The 27,594-nt window shown below is 34.7% G+C and overlaps 1 protein-coding gene across 3 annotated transcripts in view; it reads left to right on the top strand.

Moving 5' to 3' along the window:
• Positions 1 to 27,594, top strand: part of EXOC6B (exocyst complex component 6B) — a 748,241-nt gene that overhangs the window by 530,975 nt on the left and 189,672 nt on the right. For all 3 annotated transcript variants that reach the window (XM_058278915.2, XM_058278913.1, XM_058278914.2), the window contains one exon: positions 20,794 to 20,935. In XM_058278915.2, the coding sequence (XP_058134898.1) occupies positions 20,794 to 20,935 (142 nt within the window). The remainder of the gene's footprint in view (positions 1 to 20,793; positions 20,936 to 27,594) is intronic.

The raw sequence follows: 27,594 nt of genomic DNA, 5'->3' as shown, positions 1-27,594 counted from the left end.
TTAATTTTTGTGTTTGAGTTCATCTTTAACAGAAATTGTTTTTTCCATGGGAACTTATGCTTCTTAGATTGTACTGGTGTCCCTACTGAGCTGTTTTGCAGCAGCTTTTCCTGGTTGTTTTAGGGGTTTCACTGATAGGACCAGTTTTTTGTTTATATCATAGCTTAGGGCTTCCTTTGTCAAATGGATATTGTAAATTCAGACTGCAAACCCACACTTGGTGTATGCTTTGGGTTTTGATTTCTTATGGAAGATTATTTTTTATTCCCATCAAGTATGCGGTATAAACAAAACTTGAATGAGTCTAGTTCATTCGTATCCCCATACCTTCTGCAGGACCTACAGCCTATCCATGTATTGATATTAAAATTCCAATATGTAGCTGTTACATAATTCTGGTCTCATTTCCTGCTGAGATGAGAGCAATATCATCCAGAAACTAATTTCTCTGGCTTTTAATTTCTTGATCATTTCTAGCCCCCGGGGATTTCCTTTTCTTTCAAGCGCAACTTTGTAACTAAAAAATACTATTATATTTAAGCCATGGTTTCTATAGTTTATGCCACTCTGTCTACTGTATTGCTAGAGCTAAAATTCCTAGATCTCTTAAATTCTCCCTGTTTTTTTAATTTGTTTGTTTGGTAGTGTTACTTCTCATTTGGATATATTATCATTAATTTTTATTTTTACCTATTTCGTATACCCAAGAGTATGTGGCATCTCAGGTTTACTTTAATTATGAAAATTTTTAAGCATATGCAAAAGTAGAGAAAAATAATAAATAAACCCCTATGTACCAGCTTCAGTAATTATCAACTACATAGCCAATTGTTTTACCTATATCTACACTTCACCAAGTGGATTTTTTTGAGGCAAATCCTGGATAGACTCTCACTCCATCAAATAAATACTTTGGTATCTATTTCTAAAAGAAATAGACTGTTTTTATATTCATAATCTTAGCACCATCATCATACTTAATGATTAATAATTTTTAAATATCATCAAATGTCCAGTCGGTATTCAAATTTCCTTAATTGTCTCCTTGTTTTTATGTAGTCAGGTTGTTTGAATCAGGAGCTCAACAACATCCATACCCTGCATTTAGTTTATATGTCTCTTAAGTTCTATTTAAATCAAACATTTTAAGTGAAATGTTAGATATATATAGGGAAGTACACAAATCATAAGTGTACAAATTGATGAATTACAAAGAGAATATGTATTTATAACCATCACCCCTGTTAATATATAGATCATTACCAGTTTCTCAAAAGCCTTCTTCATGTCCCCTCCTGGTCATATACATCCACAAAAGTAATCATTATTTTGATTTCTCACTATAGATTAGTTTTGTGTGTTTTTTTGAACTTTATATAAATGACCTCACTTATTATATGTTATTTTGTCTAGCTACCTCTCTCTGCTTTATGTTTGAATGATCATCTGCTGGTGTGTGAAGCAGCAGTTTGTTCATTTTCATTATTTTATAGTATTACAGTTGTATAAATATACCATTGTTTATTTATCCATTCTTTTAATGGACATTCTTTCCCCTAGAATTGAGCTATTGCTGCTGGGAACATTCCTGTACATGACACTTGCTGTGCATATTCAGGCATACTTCAGGCACATTATCTACAAGTGTAATTGCTAGGTCATTGAATATTTGTATGCTCAGCTTTAGTAGATACTGCCAATGAATTTTCCAAAGTGATTATGTTAATCTGTACTCCCATCCATTAGCAATAAAAGACAATAGTGTTGCTTTGTATTCTTACTGATATTTTGTATCATTAGTTTAGTTTAATTTGCTTGCTTTATTTTTATCTTTTTAATCTCGATGAGTGATGATTACCTTTTTGTGGTTTTAATTTGTATTTGCATGAAAACTTTATTTATTTATCCAAGTTACCATAAAAAAATGTATTAGGGAAACGGACTTGGCCCAGTGGTTAGGGCATCCGTCTACCACATGGGAGTTCCACTGTTCAAACCCCGGGCCTCCTTTACCCGTGTGCAGCTGGCCCACGCACAGTGCTGATGCACGTAAGGAGTGCTGTGCCACGCAGGGGTGTCCCCCGCATAGGGGAGCCCCCACGTGCAAGGAGTGCGCCCTGTAAGGAGAGCTGACCAGCGCGAAAGAAGATTCAGCCTGCCCAGAAATGCCGCCGTACACACAGAGAGCTGACACAACAAGATAACGCAAGAGGAAGAAACACAGATTCCCATGCAGCTGACAACAACAGAAGCGGACAAAGAACATGCAGCAAATAGACACAGAGAACAGACAACTGGGGGGAGGAGGAGGGGGGAGAAGGGGAGAGAAATAAAATAAAGAAGTAAATCTTTAAAAAAAAAAGTATTATACATCTCTCCATACCATTTACACTGTAACTATAAACCTCTGTATTTCAAAGCACTTTTTACTTACAAAGCAATTTCATTTACAAAGTGAAAAGTTTCAAAATGTTAGGTACATATTTGCTAATTATTATTATTTTGTTGAATATACTCCTTTGGAAGATTTCTCTTCTTGGTGCTTACAGTTGATGCTGCAGTTATCTCAAGTCAAAGTTTCCCACATCCATTCCCCTGTAGCTCCGTTTTATAAACAAAGTTTCATACTCCATTTTCTTCCACTGAACTTCTCTGAATTGTCTAGATGATTCCATTTACTATCTAGTAAACATCACTTTTTTGTAAAGTCTTTACACTGATTGTGGGGAAACTGAACCAATATCTTGTTGGCACATTTTTCTTTGACCATAAATAAAAGAAAAAATTTGCAGTGGATTGAAGTATATCAAGTTTCTACTAATCAATGAATTCACCATAATAAAAAATAAACAAAAACAAAGTTAAACCGAGTGGCCCTTTTTGGAGCCAACTCATTTTTTATTTACTTTATGTAGTTTTCCATGGGTATTGCACATCCTTTATTAAATTCATCCCTACATGTTTTAAGTCTTTATATTACTTAACTTTTTAAATTTAACTCAAAATGAGGAAATTAATAACAATGCAGTATTAACTTATTTATGGAACTTATTTCTCAGTTCTCATTAATTTCTCAATTCTCATTAATTCTCATTAATTTCCCCTTCTGGTCCAGAATCCATTCTGTGATCACATATTTAAATGCCATGTCATTAATCTTCTCTAATCAGGGATGGTTCCTTAATCTTTCTTTGTCTTTCATGACCTTGACACTTTGAAGAGTTTTGGCCACTTAATTGTAGCGTGTCTTTTGATGTGATATGGGATAAATTCAGGTTGTGCATTTTTGGCAAGAATACCACAGAAGTAATGCTTTCCCCTTCTCAAGGAATCATTTTGGGAGAGACAGGATGTCAATATGATTTATATATTGATGATGCTAATTTTGAGAACTTGATTAAGGTGGTATCTTTAAGATTTTTCCACTGTAAGGTTACTCTTTTTCCCTTTTAACTATTAAATATCCTGTGGCTAGATACTTTGAGACTGTAAATATCCTGTTTCTCCTCATACTTTGACCTACTAATTTTAGCATCCACTGATTTTTTTTTTTTTGCCTGTAACAGTTATTACTGTGATTTTTGCCAAGTGCTGATTTTCTGTCTGTATTTTGAAATTATCATGTGAAATACTATTAATTTTTAATATTAACTTTGCAACCTTGTTTAACCTAATAATTTCTCTGGATTTTTCCCCCGTTTTCTATATATGTATTGATGTCATCCATGAATAATGATAGTTTTATTTTTTCCTTTTCAAATCTTATACCTTATTTTGTTGTCTTGCCTTATTGACCTGGCTGGACTGCCTGCCATACAATGTCAAATAGAATTAGTAATAAGTTTCATTCCTGATCTTAGAGGAAAACTTTGAAATATTTCACCCTTAGCACATTTCCCATAGTTTTGGTTAATACCCTTTATCAGATTAAGAAAATAGGAAAAAATTTTCATATTCTTTTCCTACATTTATTGGAACAATTTTATGATTTCCTTTCTTTATTCTATTAATGTGATGAACAATAATGAATCGTTCTTGCATTCCGGGAATAAACCTGATTTGTTTGAGATACCTTTTCCATATAAAACTGGATTTCATTTGCTAATATTTTGTATAGACATTTTGTGTCTATGTTTATGTAAGAGAATGGCCTGAAATGTCCTTATCAGGTTTGGGTAATAGCATTATTCTAGCTCATAGAACAAATTGGCAAATGTTTATTCTCTTCCAGCATTTGTGTAAGATTGGTGTTATTTCTTACATGTTGAAAGAATTCAGTGAAGCCATGTGGGCCTTGAATTCACTTTTGGGGAAAGGTTTAAGTTACAGTGTCAATGTATTTTATATTTTAGGGCTATTCAAATTTTCTATTTCTTCTTGTGTCACATTTGATAAGTTATGCTATTCAGGGAATCTGTCCATTTCATTTACTTTGTTAATTTTATTATTGTACATGTGTTAATATCTTCTTTCCTTTTTAATGTCAGTAGTATCATTTTTTATAATGATGTTCCATTTTTTCAGTCCTTCTGGTGTCCCCGTCTCCTTCCCGCCCAGTATTGGCAGCCGGCGCTGCCCCTCCTTCTCCCCTTCTCCGTCTTCCGCCTAGCCGTTATCTAGACAGCCCACACTTTCCCCTTCCCCTCCCTTGCTCCTAACCTCTTAGCCAGCTTACTGTCCAGTAACCGCCTACTGTCCAGTAACCGCCTACGCAAGCAACAGCACCTGCCGGCACCAATCAAGTCCCTTTACGTATCCCTAGACCCTATAAAACCATGTCCCCTTCAACAATAAAGTAGACTTGTGCCTAGACCTTGTCTCCATGGTATTCTTGCTTGCACCACGCATCCCCCGTGCCTGAGCGGAGAGAGCGAGGGCCCAACGGCTTCGTGCCGAATCCCCTCCTCTCCTTCGACTGCCAGACAGCCCCCGTCCGGAGAGCCCGCCCGGCCAACCGCCGACCCTCCCGGAGGCCCGCCGCTGCCCGCACTTCTGGTATTATTTTTGCCTTCTCTCTTGATAACTTTTTAAAAAACATTTCTTATTATGTGTTTTTAACTTTCATTTTATGATTTCAAAAATCAACCTGTGACTTTCAGTTTTCTCTATTGTATATATTTATACTATTTTCTTTATTTTTGATATTTTCATTATTTCCTTTTTATATTTTAAAAAATAATTTCCTCTTCTTAACTTTTTGAGATACTTAGATAATTGACTTTCAGCCTTTTTACTATTTTAATACATTTATGTCAATAAATTTTCCTCTAAGCACAATTTTAGTTACATCCCCTAAGTTTAGATGTTACCATATTTTTATCCTGTTTCAACTCAGAGTGTTTTCCAATTTTCTTTCTTGGCCACTGGATTATTTAATAGGACATTACTAGATTTTCAAATAATTGGGGAATTTTCTAGTACCTATTTTAAAAATTAATTTCCAGCTTAATTCCTCTGTGGTCAGAGAGCAAAATCTACATTAAATTTCAAAACTATGAAATGTGTTAAAACTTACTTTATGACCCATTATATAGTATAATTTTATAAAGTTATATGAATCCATGAAAAACATGTATATTCTGCAATTGTTAGGTGCATGGTTTTATTTATGTAAATTAGGTTAAGTCTTTTCATTGTGACATTTAAATATTCAATATATCCCTGCTGTTTTGGATGTGTCTGTTTCTCCTTTTAATTTTGACATCTTTAATAATATTTTTGATGCTTTTTTATTAAGTTCCTACAAATTTAGGTTTATTGTATCTTTTCTGTTGGAGTAACCCTTTTATCTATCTCTAGGGATACTTTCTTACTTTCAAGTTTTTCTCTGATGTTTATTTAGGTATACAAACTTTATTTTGATTGTTTAAATAGTATATCTTTTTCCTTATTTTTTATTTTCAACATTTATGTGCCCTTATATGTGAAGGTGTATCTCTTTTAAGTAGCATATAGTTAGTTATGCATTTTAAAAATTAGTTTGACAATCTTTGTTTCTTTAATTGTAACATCTATTTGTACTTAGTGTATAATTACTTAACTTCTTTAAATCTGCCACCTATTTATTTTCTATTTGTCTACCTGTTTTTTGTTCTTTTATTCTCTTCTCTTGCCTTATTATTTTTATTTTTAAAATTTTAAAAAATATCAATGTATGTATGTATGTATGTATTTGCAGTATGTGGGTCAGAGATTGAACCCAGGACCTCATAGGTGGGAAGTTGGCACTCAACCACTGAGCCACATCCACTTTCCTGAATTGTTTTTTTCATTTGTTTTGCTCATTGTTGTTGTTGTTGTATTTTTTTTTTCAGGAGGCACCGAGAACCAAACCTGGGACCTCCTATCTGGGAGGCAGGCGCTTAACCACTTGAGCCATATCTGCTCCCTCTTGCCTTCTTAAACAAGTATTTTATTATTCCATTTTCCTCCTACTTTAGCTTTGTTACAATAGCTTATTATTTTTAGTTGTTCCTCAAGAGATCAAAACATGGATTTATAAAAATTTTTAAATGTGCTCCAAATAAGTAATTTCACTAGTGTCTGAATAGTGCAAAACCTTGCAGTGCTACATGCTACAACTCCATTTACCTTCCTTTTCTCCTTTGTGCCACTGTTACCACACATATTAATTTTACTTATATTTTACCTATTTTTAAAACTTTTCAATATTTCATTAGTATTTTTTGTAGTTAATATGCATTACCTTCACTTGTTCATTTTTTTTTTTCTTCTACATTATTTTGCTTTTCTCTAAGCATTATTTTCTTTCTGCCTAGAGAATTACTGTTTGTATTTCTGGGAGTGTGATATACTGAAAACAGAGTCTCTTAGTGTTTGTTTGTTTATTTGTTTAAAGACATTTTTACTTTTTTTTCTTTTTTCTTTTTGTTTTGTTTTTTCTATTCTTTTGTTCTTATTTTTTCTTGTTTTCATTTTTGAAGAATAGTTTTCTGATTTCTCCTTGAGAAATCTTCCACAGAACTTTAAAGCTGTAAACCCCATTATCTTCTTGCATCCATCATTTCTGTTTAAAAGTTAACTGTCAGTAGTATTGTTGCTATAATTTTTTTCTGCTAGCTACTTTAAATTTTTTTTCTTCTAATTTTCTGTATTTATATTGTAATATGCCTGGGTGTGGGAGTCTTCTATTTATTTTACCTCACCTTCATAGAGCTTCTTGAATTTGTGGCTTTGTACCTTTCGTGAGTTTTGGAAAATTACCAGACAATTTCTATTCAAGTGTTTCTTCTCTTCCATTCTCTCTCTATTTCCCTTTGGGATTTCAGTTACACGTATGTTAGAGTTCTTTTCACTGTATTTCATATGTTTCTTAAAATGTTTTTCCTTCTCACATCTTTTTTTTTTTCATTCTGTGCTTGAGTCTAGAAATTTTCTTTGGACCAGTTTACTAACCCTCTGTTCTACTGTGTCTAATATGCCATTAAAAATGTCTTCAAGTTCAGTAAAGTGCATACTGTAAAGAATATTAGTCTCATTTCTCCACAGTTCATTTTATTCTAGGATCATCTTATTCCCTAACTTTTGACTGCCTTTTTATTTTTCTAAGGGAGGGGGCACCTGTACTCCATTATTTTTTGTCTCTACCTTAAGAGGCGCTAATATTTTCTTCTCAGCCTTCCATGCCCCGTTCTGGGGATAAACAGATTCCCTAAGGGTAAGAAACATGGTTGAAAATCTAGGTAACCTCATGATTTAACCTCTTTCTTTTCTTCTCCTAAATTCTTGTGTCCTTGATTGTTCCTTGATGACTTCAAACAACTGTTTTTGCTTTGTTTTGTTTCTGGTATTTTATTAGGTTTTACAGGGAATCTTGGGAAAATTAGTTTTACATAAGCTACTTTATTGTTAGCAGAAGTAGAAGACTCTTTAGATCTCCTTTAATCTATAGATCCTCCACTTCTTTTTTTTTTATCCTTTTTCATTTATTTGTTAAAGAAACCTAAGTGTTTATCCTATACAATTTCCCATAATATATCTCTGTGGTGTTGTTTAACACATTTATCTGTCCACTGTATTTCTTTTAAATGGATAGTGAGATATATCAGCTTAATCTGATACAGGTTTGAATTTGACAAAAGTGCTTTATAGATATGTGTGTTTCTGTAATTTTATTAAACTGGGAGGCTTATCATGTTTGAGTTTTAATTTTAGCCACTTTAGTAGTTATTTACAAATATTTCCTTGTGGTTTTATTTTTCATTTACCTATTTCCTAATGATATTAAGCACTTTTTCTGTGCTCATTGGACATTCATATCTCTTTCGTCAAGTGCCTGTTCATGTCTTTTCCCAAAATTTTAAATTGGGTTATTTTTCTTATTATTGAATTAGAAGAGTTCTTTATGAATTCTGGACCAGTGCTGTATGTATTGTGACTCCTTTCTTCTATTTGTTGTTTTTGTTTTACATTTTTTAGTATCTTTTGAAATGCAGAAGTTTTAAATTTTTATGAAGTCCAATTTTTCAATTTTTTTCTTTTATGATTTGGAATATTTGTTTCCTTTTAAGAAATCTTTGTGTATGTGAAGGCTGAGAAGATTTTCTCCTGTATTTTCTTCTGGAAGATTTATGATTTTAGCTCTGTCAGATACGTGTTTAGTTGAAAACAGTTTTTCTATACTCAGTGATGATACCCAAGAGTTTCTTGAATTTTTTATTTCAATTCTGTAATATATACTTTTCTGAGACTCTATTATTCTCTGAGTTTTGGATGCTGTGCTTCTCCCTTGTTTTGTAGTATTTTTTATTTAGTCTGTGCTAATATTTTACTCCCCTCCTTATTTGACCTTAGACATGGAAAAATCTTTACATTGTCAACAAAGAAGGTAAACAGATGGTCCTTGATCCTTTTCTCTGCCCCCATTTTATAACATTCTCATCCCTTTTCCAGATTAGTTATGTGTACCAAACTCTCTGATGTGCATATCTCTAATTTGATTTTGTGAATCAAGTGTCTCTCATGTAGGTATCAGTCATCAGTAGTAACAACCAACCACAGTGTCTCAAATGTATGAGACTATTTTTATCATGTAATAAGAACCCCAGAAATGACAGTAGCTCAGAGGCTCAGGAATGATGATGGGATAATGTCTTTGTCATTATCACGGTCTTTTTCTCAGGGTTCCAAGATAGCTATTAGATTCTAACCATTACGTATTCTGGCAGCAAGAAGAGGAATAATCATGCAAAAGGGCTTCTTCAGGAATTTTTTATTTCATATCATTTGCCTCCCATATGTGATGACAGACTGAGAAATGTCATTTTTCTGTTAGTACTGTTAAGGATTCTTATACTAGGGGAAAGGGGAGAAAGGATAATGAATAGGTAATTAAAATGTTCTGCTAAACATAGTCCTTCTCTTTTCACTGGAGTGACCTCTTCTTCTTACCACCAATGTTAGAGTCTCTAGGAATGTTCTAAATTTGTTGGGTGCATGCACTGTAACTAAGATCCTTCATTTCTTATTCTTACTTACAGTGCTTTGCTCATGGGTTATAGATCCAAGATTACACTATATTCTGTCAGTTTCCTTTTGCCATAACACTGTGCCCAGCTTTTCAAGATTTCCAGCTTCTGCCCAGATGAGGAAGAAGCTGGTAGAAGGGAGTAGGTGAAGGAGTCACTATGAATAGGGAGAACTGTATTCTGACTTAATAGCCAGGAGTGACAAAGTCTAGAGAGGGACAGCCTCCTAGTTCTTATTAGTTAATTTCCAGAATTGGGGATAGATGGTAGAGGATATTTCAAGTATTTTTGATGTCCCAAAGCTATAGGTTGCTATATTCTGAATTGTAGGTGGATTTTTCTCATTTAAGCTTCTGCCTTCTATATTAGGTTCAGTTCATCTCTGCTCTTGCCAATCATGGTTTTCATGCTATTGTGACTTTTCATCTTTTTCTAGCTGTTTACAAAGGAGTCTATGGAAGAAGCTGTATTGAGGAACATTAGCCAGACGTTTTTTTCAGTGGGTACTTATTTTAATAGCCATTCAGTTTCATTAGCTTTTAATGAGTTCTTTGATAGAATGTTCCTTAATTAACAAGGCAGTCTTTTGGGTTTCCTCTTTTCTAATTGTTAACATATTTTAGTGCTTTCACACAGAAACACTGTGATGAAAAGTTTCCTCTTTTATAGCTCCTGTTAGGGCCATTCAGAAAGGAAGAAGAGGGGGTTGGGAGAATATCCAGTTTGCTACCTTGAGATATAAATGGTTTAATTAACTAGAGACTGAGAGAAATATTTATATTTCATGCCTAGTTTCCTGCAACATGATTAACTCAGATTATATTTCTAGATGCTTAAAAGTTGACTGGGAGCCCAGCTCATGTTAAAATTTGGATGTGGGATTTTCCTATAACCACCTTTCAAGAAATGTGGAAGATTTAATTCTGTCTGGGAAACCCACATAAAATTTCATTTTAAATTTCCCTTGGCCTGTGGATAGCACTCCTCAAAAAGACAGGAACATTTTATAATAAATAGCTTACTATTCACTGAACCCCTTCTTTGTGTCAGACACTGTACAGGGTTCGATTTGTAAATTACCTTATTTATTCTATGTGAAGGTTGGTATTACTATCTCTAGCTTACTGAATTAAGTTTAACCAAGATTAGACAGCTTTCCTAAAGGTGATATAAGGGGTAGGCCAATATATGAACCTAAGTTGATGAGACCAAAGCATTTGCTTTCTTCTCTATGCATCATTTCTTCTCTAATCCTATCTTGTTTTCACTACTACTTCTCAGTAAATGGGCATCGTGATTCATGTACTGTCCTTCCAAACTGAGATTAAGTAAAGAGCTAATTAAGTTATTGAAAAGAAGATTTTAAGTGATTGCCCTCAGAGAATCCTAAGTTTTTAAATATTCCAAAATTAAGTATTTGTTATTGGAGGAATATAATGAACCAAAGCACCTACAGGATATGCTAGCTCAAAAAAAGAAACTCAGGCTAATGAGGTGTTTGGGAGGAGAAATACTCTTATTTAGGGTATTGACCAGTTAAAAAGAACTGAATAATAAGTTGTATGTGAAAGTTAAAAGGAACTTGTTGGCAGACAGTCAGGCGTCTGCACCATTGTGTTTTGTAAACTTTCTCCTATGGCTGTGGTGTGTTTTTTCCAAGCCCACTTAATTTTTTATGAGCTTTGTAAAGGTCTTGAATAAACAATTGAGATTATAGAGATTTTCCTGGAAGCTTTGGTTAATATTTTAATATACTTAACTTTGTCATATTATTAAATAGCCTATTGGAAAGTTTGAAAGAGGATGAATTTCTTTTTCATTTTTTCTGTTTTTCTTTTCTTTTTTTTCCTTCAAAAATTATTCCAGTAGTTTAATATCAAACTTGGACTTTGGTTTTAGTTGATTTTCTCTCTTCCTTTTATTTTAACTTTATACCTTTACACATCACCCTTGGATTGGGGATCCAGCCTCTGGGAGGCCTCTACTTAAAATGCTCTTCAACCAAAATTACAGCTAGGAGGGTGTGTCTTGAAACTAAGCCAGTGACTGTAAATGTACGTCATAAGAGAGGACCAGAAAAGGGACATGAGAAATTGGATAGGGTCAGAAAACAGGAACTAATAGAACTTTGGAGATTACCTCATCAAGACTTTTTGCTCATTAATAATTTTAATCCAATTTTTGGCATGCTGGTTGTACGCTCATGAAATGTCAAGCATGGAAATAACTGAATACTTTCAAAGATATTTATGTGTTAATGAGATGATTTGATAAAATTGAACTTTAAAATGAACAGCAGTTAAGGAGAGAGAAAGGAAGAGTTTTTATTTCTTTTTAAGAGGACTTCTCTTTCAGTGGAGGTTTGTGTGGTAGTGTTATTTGTAGAGTATATTACCTCCATTTCAAATTGTTAGCCACTTGTAAAAATTTCGATACTGTTGTTGTTGGGATGTAATGGGTTTCCCAGAAGCCCGAACACTTTTGTGAAGCTTTCCCTAACTATTTTGGCCTTATAACCTTTTCTTTTAAAATCATATAGCACTTGGGAGTTTACTCTGCTCAATTTAGCACTTAATTGAATGTTCTCCTTGATTTGCTTCAGAACAGGAAGTATACATTCCATTATTTTTGCATGTTACAATTATTTGTTCAAAAGAAAACAATCATGATTCTAGAAAAGACATGAATAGTAAATTATTGTGCACTCATATGAAATACTTACATTATAAGCAAATCTACCAATGTCTTTTTCAACTGTTTTCCACATTCAGGATGCTAGGAATAAAAATTATAAAAAACATACAGCATTCAATGAGCACTTAATTAGGGCCAGGGATTGTTCTAAATGCTTCATAGACATTTTTATTTAACCATTTTAACAATCCCATTTTACAGATGATGAAACTGAGACTTATAGAGGTTAAAATCAGTGTGTAGGGCATTGTATTTAAAATATATGTTGGTTTTCATTAATCTACATATCTGTACTTTCTCAATTTCCTTAACATTTATTTATTTTTCTTTTTTTCCCTCTGACACTGTTACTGATCTATGGCACTAAAACATTAATAGGTTTGTCATTGTTTTATTATTGTCTTGAATAAGTATACCCTGATTGATTAGCTATACTCCCTATCACTTATTGAAAATTTGCACTCAAAAGACACATATATGTATACATTTTTCTTTTTTTATAAAGCCAAAATATTTGCTAACCTGGTATTTGAAATCAAGACTGAACTATATAAAAAGTTATGGACAAGGAAGAACTCCTTAATTAACTTACTATTGGTAGTTTATATCTAGCTTGATATAACAGACAAATTAAGAAGATTCTTTTTGAGTTCTAGTTATGATGCAGTGACTGGTATTGAACTTATCCTCTAGTTAGAAATAACAATAATAAAAGCCGGACACAACCAGGATGATGTAGGGGAGCCCTGTATGATGATAAATATGTTTGTTTTGTAAATTCACAACTTTTACTGTACACTTATTGTTTATATATGTTCATGTATGAATGATATACTTAAATAAAATTTTATTTTAAAAAAATACATTAAATGGATTTTGCAGCATACTCGAAGCAATTTCAAGATTAATGAACTCAAATTAAGGCCTATAGAAAATACCCAAAATGAAACACAAAAAGAGAAATAAAAGAATAAAACTATAAATTTAAACTTAAAAAATGGAATGCAACATAAGAGAGAAGTGGAACTTAATTAAGGTCTAACATGCATATGTAGTAGAAGTTCTAAAAAGAGGGAAGAAAAGAGAATAATACAGAAGGAGTACTTAAAGAAATAATGCTTGAGAATTTTCCATATCTGAGGAAATGCATCAATCTACACTTTCTGGAAGCTCAGCAAACTCAAGCAGAATAAATACAAAGTAAACTATATACCTAGACACATAATGGTCAGACTGCTGAATATCAAATATTAAAAAAAAAAAATCTTAAGAGCAGCCATTGAAAAAAGATACAATACATTCATGGGAAAAACAGTAAGAATGATAACCAGCTTCTCGTGGAAACAAAGGAGGCCAGAAGACAATAGAATGAAACTTTTAAATTCCAAAAACAAAATAAAACCAATCTAAAATTTAATACTTTAAAAAATAAAGGTGCAAGGAGCAGATATAGCTCAAGCAGTTGGGCACCTGCCTCCCACATGGGAGGTCCTGGGTTTAGTTCTCAGTGCCTCCTAAAGAAAACAAGCAGATACAACAAGCTGACTTAACAAACTGATGAATGAGCAGACACAATGAGCAGGGAATGGATGTTACTCAAGTGGTTGGGCACTTGCCTCCCACACAGGAGGCCCCGGGTTCAGTTCCTGGTGCCTCCTAAAGAAGACAAGCAGACAACGAGTGGAAACAACAAGCAGACAGACAAGGTAGCCATCTGGAGAAGGGGGCAGAATTAAAGGTGCATTCTCTGGCCATGATGCAGTATCTGGTACCAGACTTGCTCTCAGCCATCTCCATAAACATCAAGAATAGCAGGCAAAATAAATGAAATAACTGTTTTCAGTTTTAGGCAGTATGAGAGTGATCCTTGAGATAAGGAAAACCAATGAAGTGTGTCCTGTAATTGGCCCCAACAATTGCCTGCAGGTACTTTGCAAACTCTGATGCCTGGAGGGGTGATACCAAGTAGAGCATGGAAATCTCACTGAGTTGAGAAGACAAAGGTTGGAGTTTGGGACGAAATGGCTGAAATTTGCAAGGAAGCATTTAGAAGTTGAGAATAGCTGTAGACATCTTCATTGGATACCCTTGAGGCTTTGGCTGAATGCCTACTTGCTCATATAGAGAATAAAAAATCCATGAGGCCCAGCAAAAAGCAACTACCTGGACACTGAACCTGGGTGCTATTGCCATAGCTCACATGAGAGTAGATGTTCAAATTTCAACCTGTAGAAAGTGAAAGACATCCTTGAACTTCTAGAGTATTCAGTAGAGCCACCAGAAGAGTGATTCAGTAGTGAGTCTAAAGTAGCGTTAGTGATAGGTTTAAACTAACTCTAGAGTAAAGAAGATTCTAGACCCTACATAAAAGTGCACAGAAACAAGCTTCCAAATTTCCAAATCAATCCAAAAATAACTTTGCCATAATAAAGTCCAACACCCTTTAAAGAAATTCAGCAAAATCCAGACACTGAACAACCTAACATTCACAATATCCAATATACAATAAAAATTTACTAGATATTCTAAGAAGCAGGAGAATGTGATCCATTACAAGGGAAAAGATAGTCCATAAAAACAGATCCAGAAATGAGGGAGGTGAAGAACTAACAGATAAGTGCTTTAATACACTGATATACACATGCTCAGTATATGCAAGATTTAAAGAAAAGTATGAACATGAGACACATAGAAGTTCTAAAAAAAAGAAATCAAATGGAAATTCTAAGGATGCAAAAATACAATATCAGAAATGAAAAATTTGCTGAATTGGATTAACAGCAGAAATTAGCAACTGTAGAAGGTAAGGTTGAGGAACTTAACATAGAAATAGAAACTGTCAAAACAAAGAGAAATAATGGGGAGGATATGTGGCAGGGCTAATTGATCTGTGGGACAATATCAAGCAGTCTCACATAGGTGTAATTGGCCTCTCAGAAAGAGAGGAGAAGAATGAAAAATAGAAAAAGTATTTGAAGAAATAATGGTTGAAAAAAATGTGCTAAATTCATGAAAATTATCAATCCATATTTCCAAGAAGCTCAATGAACGCCAAGCAGGATACATACGCGTGCACACACCCCCACCCCCCCACACACACACCAAGGAACATCATTATTAAATTGCTGAGAAACAATAATAAAGAGAATATCTTAGAAGCAAGCAGAGACAAAAGACACATTACATTCAGAGAAACTGATGAAAATGACTGCATTCATCTTTTTCACTGGAAACTATACTATTCAAAAAGTAATGAAAGGGCATGTTTAAAATGCTGAAAGCATTAAAAATGACTGTCAACATGGAATCTTATATGCAGCAGACAATGAAAAACTGAGAGAATTTTTTACCAGCAGACCTGAACTTCAAGAAAATGCAGTGGAAATTTTCCAGGCAGAAACAAAATAACACAAAATAGATATCTGGATACATGTAAAGGGATGAAGAGTAACAGGAAAGAAAAATATATAGAAAAGATAAAGTATTTTCTCATTTTAATAAATTTAATAGATAATGGATTGTTGAATATAAACCAATTATAAAGTTTATAACATAGAAATAAAATATATGAAAGCAATCAAATGGAGGAAGAGGGGAAATGGAAGGGTACTGTTACATCATTCTTATTTTATTCACAAAATGTTATAGTATTACTTGAGGATAGACTGTGATAAGTCAATGAGTATTGTAAACCCTAGAGAAACCACTAAATACATAAAGAGTTATAGCTAGTAAGTCAAAAGTAGAGGTAAATCATTGAAGACAATCATAAAAATATTCAGTTAATTCAAAAGAAGGTAGGAAAATATGAAATAGAAACAGCTGAGACAAAAAGAAATCTAAGGTCAAGGGAATAGATTTAAATTCAACCATATCACTAATTATATTAAATACAATTATATGATGTAAACGCTGGCAGAGATTTTTTGTTCTAGATAAAAAAGGATGACCCAACTGTATTCTGTGTAAAAGAAACTAACTTTAAATTATAAATATATATATATATGTTTAAATTCATAGGAAGGAATAAGCTTTACTATGCAAATAATAATCATAAGAAAATTGAATTCCTACATTAATATCAGGTTAAGTGGATATCAGAAGAAGGATTATTCCAGGGATGAAGACTGACATTTCATGAAGATAAAAAGGTCGATTCATCACGAAGATATTATACTCTTAAATCTGTCTGTGCTCAAAAACAGATCTTCAAAATGCATAATGCAAAAACTGACAAAACTGAAAGGAGAAATAGAAAATTCCATGATTATAGTTGGCTGTTTTTACACTATTTTCAGTAACTGATAAAACAAGTAGAATATCAACAATGATATAGACTTTAACAACACTATCAAACAACTTGATTTAATTGACACTTATAGAGCACTCTACCACCACCAAAATACTCATTCTTTTCCAGTGTACATGAATTATTCACTAAGTTAGACCATATTGTGTGCCATGAGACAAGTCTCAATACATTTAAAAGGAATAAAATCATATGCTACTTTGTCATCTACAACAGAATTTAATTAGAAATCAATAACAATCCCATATGCCAAAAAAAAACCCTAATTTTTGGAAATTAAGCAAAATGTTTCTAAATAACCTATTTGTCAAGTAAGAAGCCACAAGGGAAATTAGAAAATATTTTGAACTGATTGGAAATGAAAACATACCCTGTCACAATTTGTGGGATGCTGCTAATGCCCTGCTTAGAGCCAGGTTTCTCAACTGCAGCAGTATTGACATTTTGGGCAGGCGATTCTTTCGCGTCAGGGGTTGTCTTATGCATTCTAGGATGTTTAGCAGCTTCCCTAGCATCTACTCATTCCATACCAGTAGCATTTCCTTGCCTTCCCCCTGCAATTGTGACAGCCAAAAATGTCTTCAGTCATTGCCAAATGTCTTCTGGGGGACAAAATTGCTCCCAGTTTAGGACCACTAGTTTAGAGGGAAATTTATAGCTTTATATACTTATATATATTTTCAAAAAGGCCCAAAATCATAGTCTAAACCATGCAGCTAATAAGTGATGAGGATAAAAATTCAAATTTGGTTCTTTCTGACACTAAGATAGCTTATTTTTATTCTACCAGGCCAGCTTGGTTCTCCATGGTAAATCTATTTGTGCTACTGAAACTATTCTTTCAAATGCTATCTTCTCAGCCTCAAGCTATACTGAGCTTTTTAACCCTTTGGTTTTTTCAGTATCTCCACATTTAGCTTATTGGGTCCATTAATATCTTGGTCTAGATAAGAATGTTGAGTCATAAGTGAGACTGTATGCCCCAGCAGATACTCGAAATTTGAAGAGGTGGCTCCTGAATTACTACCACCTAACCTGTTTGGGCTTAGCCTAATTCTTGGATAACCTGTTAATCTTACACTGTTATTCTCTGGACATGTTTTGTCCAACTGTTCCAGGGTAATATAGTGATTGACAGCCTCTTTCTACATGATGGTTTAGTGGAAAGATAAAAAATTGAGATGGAGTAGAAATACCAAATAGCTGTAGGAGCTTGCCTAAATTTCTTAACCTCATTGAACCTTAGTTTCTTCTCTGTAAGAAACTCCAGCTTCTTGGGGGTGATTATAATGATTAAGTGAAATAACGTAAGATGCCAAATACCTCCATGTACATTTTTAGCATATAGTAGTTTCCAAGAGATTTGTGGTGCTTTCTCTCAACTTCCCATTCTTTTCACTCCACTGCTACGCACAGGACTTCTCACACCTCTGATCTGCCTCTTTTGAAAGTTCACAGTGGGCATAGTCTGACAACTATGTTGAACCTTATGGCTCCTTGGAGATGCCCTGTTGCAGGTCTCCAGTGGGTTTAACTGAACATTTAATGTGAATTTCTTTTATAATATAACCTTTCTCTTCTGGAATCTTTTATGCCTTTATTGCTTTTTCCCACTTGGTCTCACTCCCTAAATTAAATATCTCCATTTGTCGTCTTAATCCACAAAGTGTGGATCATCAGAACATACAAGCAGAACCAGATAGATGATACACATTTACAGATGTAGACTAAGATCATAGTTTCTTATTCTGTAGTTAGTTATACTATAAAATAAAATGTTAGTCAAGTAATTAATAAACTTTTAAAAAATAGTTGATCTCACAAAGTAGTCAAAGACTTAAGAAGCATCTCTTTTCTATAATTAGTAAAACAATTTATTATAATAGTACCTAGTGCTGGTGATTATGGAATGAAGTATCTGGAAACATTTACTTCAAAACATATTTCAAGAAAGCAATTTATAGATAGGTGTTTGGTATTCTGAGTTCTACCTATGTTTCTCTTCATAGATATACATATGTATTATGAATAATAATGTTGATACCTGTCATCTTAGAAGGTTCCATGAGCAATCCTAAGGTAATTTTCTATGTATAGAAAAAGGTATGAAAATTAAAATAGTCGCTGTGATATTATTTATTTTCTCCCATATTTTACTAGGAGTGCTGTAACAAAGTACCACAAACTGGATGGTTTATCTCAAAGAAATTGATTTTCTTACAGTTCTGGGGCTGAAGGTCTGAAAACACAATGTCAGGAGGGCAATACTTCCTTTGATGTCTGTAGGGAAGAATCTGTCCAAAATGTTCTCCTGGCTCCTGGTGATAGATTACCAGCATCCTGTGGCATTCTCTGCCACATCATGTGGCATTTTCCCCTCTGTGTCTGTCTGTGTCTCCTCTCCCCTTCTTATAAAGACACAAGTCATATTGGCTTAAGGGCCCACCCTACTCCACTATGACCTTATTTAAACTTGCCTAATTCCATCTGTAACAACCCTATTTCCAAATAAGATCACATTCAGAGATACTAGGGACTCATCTTTTTGAGGTCCAGTTAAACCATTTAAAGCCTGCTACTTTGGTGTGAGACCCTGGCCCTGTAGAAACAAATGAAAAAATATATGTATAAATGGGACAAGGTAGTCACAATCTGGCATTTTCATGATCTCTTATTATACCTATAATACTCTATAATCTACTCCTTTTATAATAGAAAAAAAAAAAAAAGGAGGAGAAAAACAACCTCAATCTCCAACAAGAGAAAAGCAAGTTGTGGCATACTCCTAAAGCAGAATACTGTGGAACAATTAAGGGGATGAATTGCAGCTACCTACATCAAGTAGGAAAGTGGATTTGGCTCAATAGAGCAATCTGCCTACCATATAGGAGGTCCAGGGTTCAAACCCATGGCCTCCTGACCCATGTGGTAAGCTGGCCCACGCTCAGTGCTGATGTGCACAAGGAGTGCTGTGCCACGCAGGGGTGTCCCCTGCATAGCGGAGCCCTACGCACAAGGAGTGAACCCTGCAAGGAGAGCCATACCACACAAAAAAAGCATAGCCTGCTCAGGAGTGGCGCCATACACACACAAAGCTGATGCAGCAAGATGACACAACACAAAAAGACACAGATTCCTGATGCCACTGACAAGAATGCAAGCAGACACAGAAGAACACACAGTGAATGGACACAGAGAGCAGACAATGGGGAGAGGGGAAGGGGAGAGAAATAAAGAATAAATCTTTAAATTAAAAAAAAGCATAATATCTAACTGTAAAGCTATGTTGCAGAAGGGCACATTGCATTATGACACTATTTACAGAAAGTTCCAAAATATGCAAAATAATGCAATATATTGCTTCTGGTTATACAATTATCATAATAGTATTTGTTAAATATTCATAGAATACCTTACACCTCTGAAGAAAAGGAAAAAAGAATTATTGATGAGATCACACAGGGCTTAAAGTGTATTTGTAATGTTTAGCAGGTACATAAGTATTCATCATCTTCTATATGTTTCTGGATGGATAAAATATTTCACAATTTTAAAAAAAAGGGAAGATTCATAGATTATTTGAGAATTCAGACTTTCAAAACATTATCCTGTGTTTCAGAATGGATAATAAATAATATAAAAATAATCCGTAAAAAAGTCTATATATCTTTTACAGTGTATAAATTGAATCTTGGTCTAAATATAATTCAGTACATGACAAATGCTCTGACTCTTTTAAAGAGAATATAATAAAATATTAATTTTAATATCTGTATTTTTAATATTCACTTAAAGTTTATGTTGATAAACCTCAGTGTTCTTTTTTTTCAGGAAATTCATCCTTTTTTTAAAAAAAATGCTTTATTTTTAAGTCTTAGTTTTATATGCATTAAATAAATCATAAAGCAGTAAACACTTCGTTTTCTAAATAAAATCTCTTCTAGTTAGAGATTATTGTTTAGATTTGCTTACTAAGAATTATGGTTTTTTTGGAAGGGCTTTTTAAAAAATTTATTCTCTGGAATATTCTCAAAGTATTTCTTGACTAAATATCCCGGCTTTAAAATTTCTGCTGGTATTACAGCTACCAGGACCAAAGATGACCGAGTTCCCAGCTAAGTTGGCATCTACCTTATAAATTCCAACAGTATTTGAATGCAAGGGTATCAATACCTACAATGTAGGGTTTCTTCTGGCCAAATTACATATTAGCAGTCACTAGTTGAAAAGAAGTGGTTTTAATTTTCATTGGAATTTCAATTTTCATCCATTAACAGTATGACTTATACGCTTTTGTTTCAGGGAAAGGTGGCCCAGACAGCATGCATGTCAGCTTGCAAGCATTTGGCCACATCCTTGATGCAACTTTTGCTGGAAGCTGAAGTAAGGCAACTCACCTTGGGAGCATTACAGCAGTTCAACTTGGATGTCAGAGAATGTGAACGTAAGGCAATGAACTTTGCTTATTTGTCCTCTGTGCATACTCACTTCTGTGAAAAAATGTTTTAGGTTTGTGAGCTCCTTGTTCCTGATGGAGTCAAAGCAAAACTAGAGATAACTTAAGGGACATCTGGAAATAGAATCTAGCAGTAAACTAATTTCAGCACCATAAAGTACGTAGGTCATACTTAAACAAACAATATCCCTGACCTCAAGGAAGCTTGCACTCTAGTGGGGGATATAAAGCAGACATGCATTTAATAGACACCACAGAAAACCTGAAATTTAGTCAAAAGACTTCAATCACTCCCTTTTTATTTTATATATTACCTACAAACTCTTCTCTTTTTAAAATTAATTTTATTGATGTATATTCATAAAGCATATAGTCCATCTGAATTTACAATCAACCATATTCTGCAAACTCTTATTCTAAAGAATGAGTCGTATGTGCACTTATGAATCAGAAATGCTTTTAATTACAGGAAAAAATATCAAACTCTGTTTAAGGTTTTATAAATTAGTTTTATTTAGCTGCTCAATGACATCATTGTGGACCTATGCTCTTTTTTTTTTTATTTTTAAAGAAGCTTTAGATTATGTAAATGTTCATAAAAAATATGGGGATTCCCATATGTCCCACCCCTTCCCCCTCTCACACTTTCCTACATTAACAACAACCTTCATTAGTGTGGTACATTTGCTAAAATTGAGAAAACATATTGAAACATTGCTACTAACCATGGACTATAGTTTGCATTATAGTTTACACTCTATTCCACACAATTTTGTAGGTTATGACAAAATATATGATGACCTGTACCCATCATTGGAATGTCATGCAGGACAGATCCAATGTCCTGAAAATGCCCCCATTTTACACCTGTTCTTCCCTCTTTCTTACCTCAGAACCTCTGGTGGCCACTGCCTTTATATCAGTGATGAAAGTTCTTCCACTGCCAGAATAATAATAAGTCTATAATAGAATAATAATAATTCTACTTTAGTCCATTGTTCATTCCCCAATCTTGAGGATTTGGGGATGGTGATACCCACTCTGTTCCTAATTGAGAGGGGGCCTAGGTCCCATGGGGCAGATAGATAGAAATGTCTTGCCTGCAGTTGCAGACACTCTCTGTTCCTTGGGATGGATGTTGTCCATCCTGAATCTCAGCAGAGTTGCAACACCTACTTTCCAGTTCAATGGACTCACCCAGGACAACTAATAAGGACCTATGCTTTTTTAATTTTTTTATCTCCTCCCACCTGCCCCTTGTGGCTTTTTGCGTGCTGTCTGACCTCTGTGTCCATTCACTGTGCGTTCTTCTGTGTCTGTATTTATTTATTTTATTTCCCCTCCCCCCTTGTGGCTTGCTTGCTGACTGCTTTCTGTGTCCATTTGCTGCAGGCTCTCCTGTGTCTGTGTTTTGCTTTTTGTTTTTTTTTTGCTTGTCTCCCTTTTTTGTTGTGTCACCTTGCCGAGTCGGCTCTCTGTGGTGCTTGCAGGGCCAGGCGGTGCTCTGCAGTGTCTGCGGGCCAGGTAGCTCTGCACAGCATGTGGGTGAGCCTGCTTTCACAAGGAGGCCCCAGGATGTGAGCCCAGGGCCTCCCATATGGTAGACGGGAGCCCAACTGATTGAGCCACAGCTGCTTCCCAACTATGCTTTTTTGATCCTTCTCTTCTGCCATCTTTGAAGTGTGGAATTTTCATCCTCATATGTAATATAGCCAGAAGAAACCCCACACTGTAGATATGAATAAATGGCCAGCCTCATTAGTTTCTTTTATGAAGAAAAATAACATACTTTTAAGAACCTTAGCAAACTTCCTTTTCTATGTTTCATTGGCCAGAACCCAGTCACATGGTCACTTCTAGCTTTAAGGAAGGTTGGGAAACAAAGTATCTGGCAAAGTGAAAGAGGAGCATCATTATTGGCATAATTGACTCATCATGAATCGTTCACTTGGAACTGAACACAAAATTAGGGTCTGGCTAGAAAGCAAGAAGGCAGGAATGAAGAGTGCTTCACTGTGCTATCAGTGAAAAATGAAAAAAAAACAAAAATTTATATGGCTCTTGGAAAATTTTTTCTAATTCTAAGTAAATTAAATGGTAGAAACTTACCTGGGTCTGCTAATGCCCCTAAAACACCTTTTTATTTTTATTGCTTATTAGTTTCTCTTCGTTGAATTTGATGACTAGATATTAATTTTTTATTGGTTATGCTATTTTTAAGTTAAAAAGTTATTAATAGGAGCTTAACTTTAAAAGATATTAATAGGAACTTCCAATCCTAGCCATCACAGAATAACTGAGTACCAGGTATCAAACTTACATTTCTGTCATAAACAACTGTAAAACTGGATAAACTATGTGAAGGAACTCCTTTCACGCATTCGACCACAGAAGGTATACACTGTGATCCTTCAGAAAAAGGAAGCGCACAAATTAAGTTTGACATTAATCCTGACTTTCACTCTGGGGGCATTACCCAAATAACAGTATAGGAAAGTAGAGTACAAATAAAGAACAGTGATTGCACATGCCAGAAACAACAACAACAAAAACCCCACAAGAAATTGGAGTTCAGGGTTGGTGAGAGAGCTGGGATTTGTGGGACAAGGTACCAGAGAGCTGGGAAACTGTGCAAAGAAGTAGTTCTAGAAATCTTCACTGGAGAGCCGTTGGGACTGTTCCAAACTAAGCTACCATGCACAGAGTCTGTGAGACTCTGTGAGGCCTGGTAAAGACAGTCACTGGGGGTCTGAGTTGAACAGGTATGCCAGAGGTCACTGAGTGCTAGAAGATAACAATTTTCTCACCAACCAGAGTGAAGAGACCAGTTAAACATTTGTGCATTCAGTAAGACCCCAGATAGGCCTGCTTTAAGAGTGCTACTCAAGCTCTAGAGTAAGAGCTACTCTTGACCACTCTAACAAAGCCTAATAACAAGTCTGCCTTTGTCAAAAGGGTAAAAAGGTAGTCAACTCAATGGGAGAAAATATCTGGAAATCACATATCTGATAAGGGTTTAATATCTGTGATATATAAAGAGATGCTACAACTCAACAATAAAAAGACAAATGACCAGATTAAAAAATGGGCAAAGGACTTGAATAGACATTTGTCCAAGGAAGAAATACAAATGGCAAAGAAACAAATGAAAAAATGTTCAACATCACTAGCAATTAGGGAAATACAAATCAAAACTACAGTGAGATATCATTTCATACCTATTAGAATAGCCACTATTAAAAAGAGAACTACAAGTGTTGGAAAGGATGTGGAGAGATAGGAACAGTTATTCACTGTTGGTGGGAATGTAGAATGGTACCGCCACTGTGGAGGACTGTTGGGCAGTCCCTAAAGAAATTGAATGTAAATTTGCTATGTGACCTGGCAATACCATTACTAGGTATATACCCAGAAGTACAGAGAACAGAGACATGAGCAGACATCTGCACACCAATGTTCATAGTGGCGTTATTCACCATTGCTAAAAGATGGAAACAATCCAGGTGTTCATCAACCAATGAATGAATTAACAAACTGTGGTATATACACACAGGGAATATTATGCAGCTTAACAAGAAATAAAGTTGTAAAACATATGACAACATGGATGAACCTGGAAGACATTACACTGAGTGAAGCAAGCCAGACACAAAAGGATAAATATTGTATGATTGTGCTATTATGAACTAAATGTATTGTGTAATCTTTTGGAGTTTAGAGAATGGAAAGCTGAGGATTAATTAGTGCAAAATTGGTAAAAAGGATGTGTGTTGATATTTGGAAATGATAAGAAAAGGTGAAAGCATATCATAGTGTTGATAACCAGCAGTGCTATTATATGGGTATGGGTTGAAAGGGAATGTTTAAGGTCATGTAAATTACTAAAAGGAAAGCTAAAAAAATGTTACATAGCATAGTAAAACCTCATGTGAAATATGAATATGGGTAATATTGCATATATTAGACTGTTTTTCTTTGAAACTGAACGAAAGTATGTTAATGTTACAAAACATGACTATCAGACTGAAAAAAACCATTCTGTTAAGTGAAAGAAGTCAGACACAAAGCACTACATATTACATGATTCCATTTATTTAATATGTAAATATAAATCGATCTATAAAGATGAAATTAGATAAGTGGTTATAGTAGGGCTGTGGAAGGATAGAGGGATTGAGAGGTGTGTAGTTTTTTGGAACAATGAAATTGTTCTAAAATTCTTTTGCATATGAATGCACAACATTGTTATTATATTAAAAGCCATTGATTATACTTTTTGACTAGATTGTATGGTATGTGAATATATCTCAATAAAACCACTTTAAAATTTAATTTAATTTAATTTAATTTAAAAAAACAAAACTTGACAAAACAAAGCTGATCTGACAATAAAATAACTGCCTGACAGAACAAACCTCACAGGTCTTTAAAGAAGAGGAAGACAAAAAAAATCTCAAGTAAAATTCTATAGCTACAGAAAGCTAAAATTTAATATGCAAAGATGCAGGAAAATTTGACCCATAACAAAATGAAAAAAAAAAAAGCAAAAATCCCACTGACAAAACAGATGTTGGAAATAATAGGGCATTAGAAAATCTAATATAAGTATAATTAATAACTTAAAAGTAAAGATGGATGTGACGTGAATATGACTGAAAAGTTCAATAAAAAGCACTAACTCATTGATTTAAGGAGCACTGCAGGGAAGCAGATGTGGCTCAACTGATAGAGCATCTACCTACCATATAGGACGTCCAGGGTTCAAACCTAGGGCCTCCTGGCCCGTGTGGTGAGCTGGTCCACGCGCAGTGCTGTTGCATGCAAGGAGTGCCATGCCATGCAGGGATGTCCCCTGTGTAGGGGTGCCCCACACACAAGGAATGTGCCCTGCAAGGAGAGCCACCCCACAGGAAAAGCACAGCCTGCACAGGAGTGGCACTGCAAACATGGAGAACTGACACAACAAGATGATGTAACAAAAAAAGAGACACAGATTCCTGGTGCTGCCTGTGCCTGATGAGAATGCAAGTGGACACAGAAGAACACACAGTGAACTGACAAAAGAGAGCAGGCAATGGGGGATGGGAAGGGGGAACAGGAAAGAAAAATAAAAAATAAATTTTTTTTTTAAAAAAAAGGAGCACTGCAAATGTTTAGCGGTATGAATGCACAGAAAGCCACCCCCAGGTGCATATAGTCAATTTGCTAGTAACCGAAGATAGACTATCTTAAAGCAGCCAAAGAAGAAAACCCATTTTACATAATGAAAAGCAATGATAAGAATTACTGCTTTCTTCTTACCAGAAACACTACAAACCAGAAAAAGTAGAATGGCATCTATAAAGTATTGAAATTAAAAAAAAACAAAAAAAACACAACTATCAACTAAACTTTGTATCTTCTGAAAATATGCTTCAAAAATAGAGGCGTGGGAAGCACATGTGGCTCAAGCAATTGGGCTCCCATCTCCCATATAGAAGGTCCAGGGTTCAATACCCAGGTCCTTCTAGTGAAGGCAAGATGGCCTGTGTGGCAAGCTGGCCCACGTGGAGTGCTGGCCCACGCAGAGAGCTGGTGCAGCCAGATCACGCAACAAAAAGAGACATAGAAGAGAGATAATAAGAGATGCAGCAGACCAAGGGAGCTGAGGTGGTACAAGAGGATGATCACCTCTCTCTCACTCCGAAAGGTCCCAAGACCAGTTCCTGGAGCTGCCTAATGAGAATACAACAGACACAGAAGAACACACAGCAAATGGACAGAGAGCAAGCAATGGAGGGAAGAGGGAGAAATAAATAAATCTTTTAAAAAATTAAAAAATAAAGGTGAACCCTAATATCAAAGCCAGATAAATATATCACAAGAAGGAGGATTCCAGACCAAGACAAAACTGAATCCAGCAACACACTGAAAGGATATACATCAGAACCAAGTGGGATTTATCTCAGAAGTGCAGGGGTGGTTCAACATGAGAAAATCAATCAATATAATAGACGAAATTAATAAAATGAAGGGGAAAAAAACCACAGGATAATCTCAGTTGATACAAAGGCATTTGACAATATCCAGCACCTTTTTCTTTATTAAAATTGTGAGAAAGCTAGAATAGGAGGAAACTTCCTCAACATGATAAAGTGTTTATGAAAAACCCATAGCTAATATCATACTCAATGTTGAAAGACTGAAAACTTTCCCCCTAAAATGTGGAAGAAGGCAAGGATACCTGCTTTCACCACTGCTGTTCAACATTGTACTGAAAATTCTTGCAAGAGAAATTAAGCAAGGAAAAGAAATAACAGGCATCCAAGTTGGATGACATGATCCTATTTAAAGAAAATCCTGAAGAATCTACAAGGAAGTTACTAGAGCTAATATATGAATTCTACAAACTCTCAAGGTACAAATAAGCACAAAAAATCAGTGATGTTTCTATATACCAGTGAACAATCCAAAAAAGAAACTCAAGAAGATGAACAGATTTATAATAGCATCTAAAAGAATAAAATATCAAGGAATAAATTTAACCAAGGACTTAAAGGACTTGTACATGCAAAGCTACAAATCATTACTGAAAGAAATTAAAGACCTCAATAAATAGAAAGCTGTTCCGTGCTCATGGGTTGGAAGACTGAATATCATTAAGATGT

Source organism: Dasypus novemcinctus, chromosome 17 (genome assembly GCF_030445035.2).
Source record: "Dasypus novemcinctus isolate mDasNov1 chromosome 17, mDasNov1.1.hap2, whole genome shotgun sequence".
In the NCBI taxonomy this organism is placed as follows: Eukaryota; Metazoa; Chordata; class Mammalia; order Cingulata; family Dasypodidae; genus Dasypus; species Dasypus novemcinctus.
The sequence above is the reverse complement of the archived record's forward strand: the minus strand, read 5'-3'. Positions and strand labels throughout refer to the sequence as shown.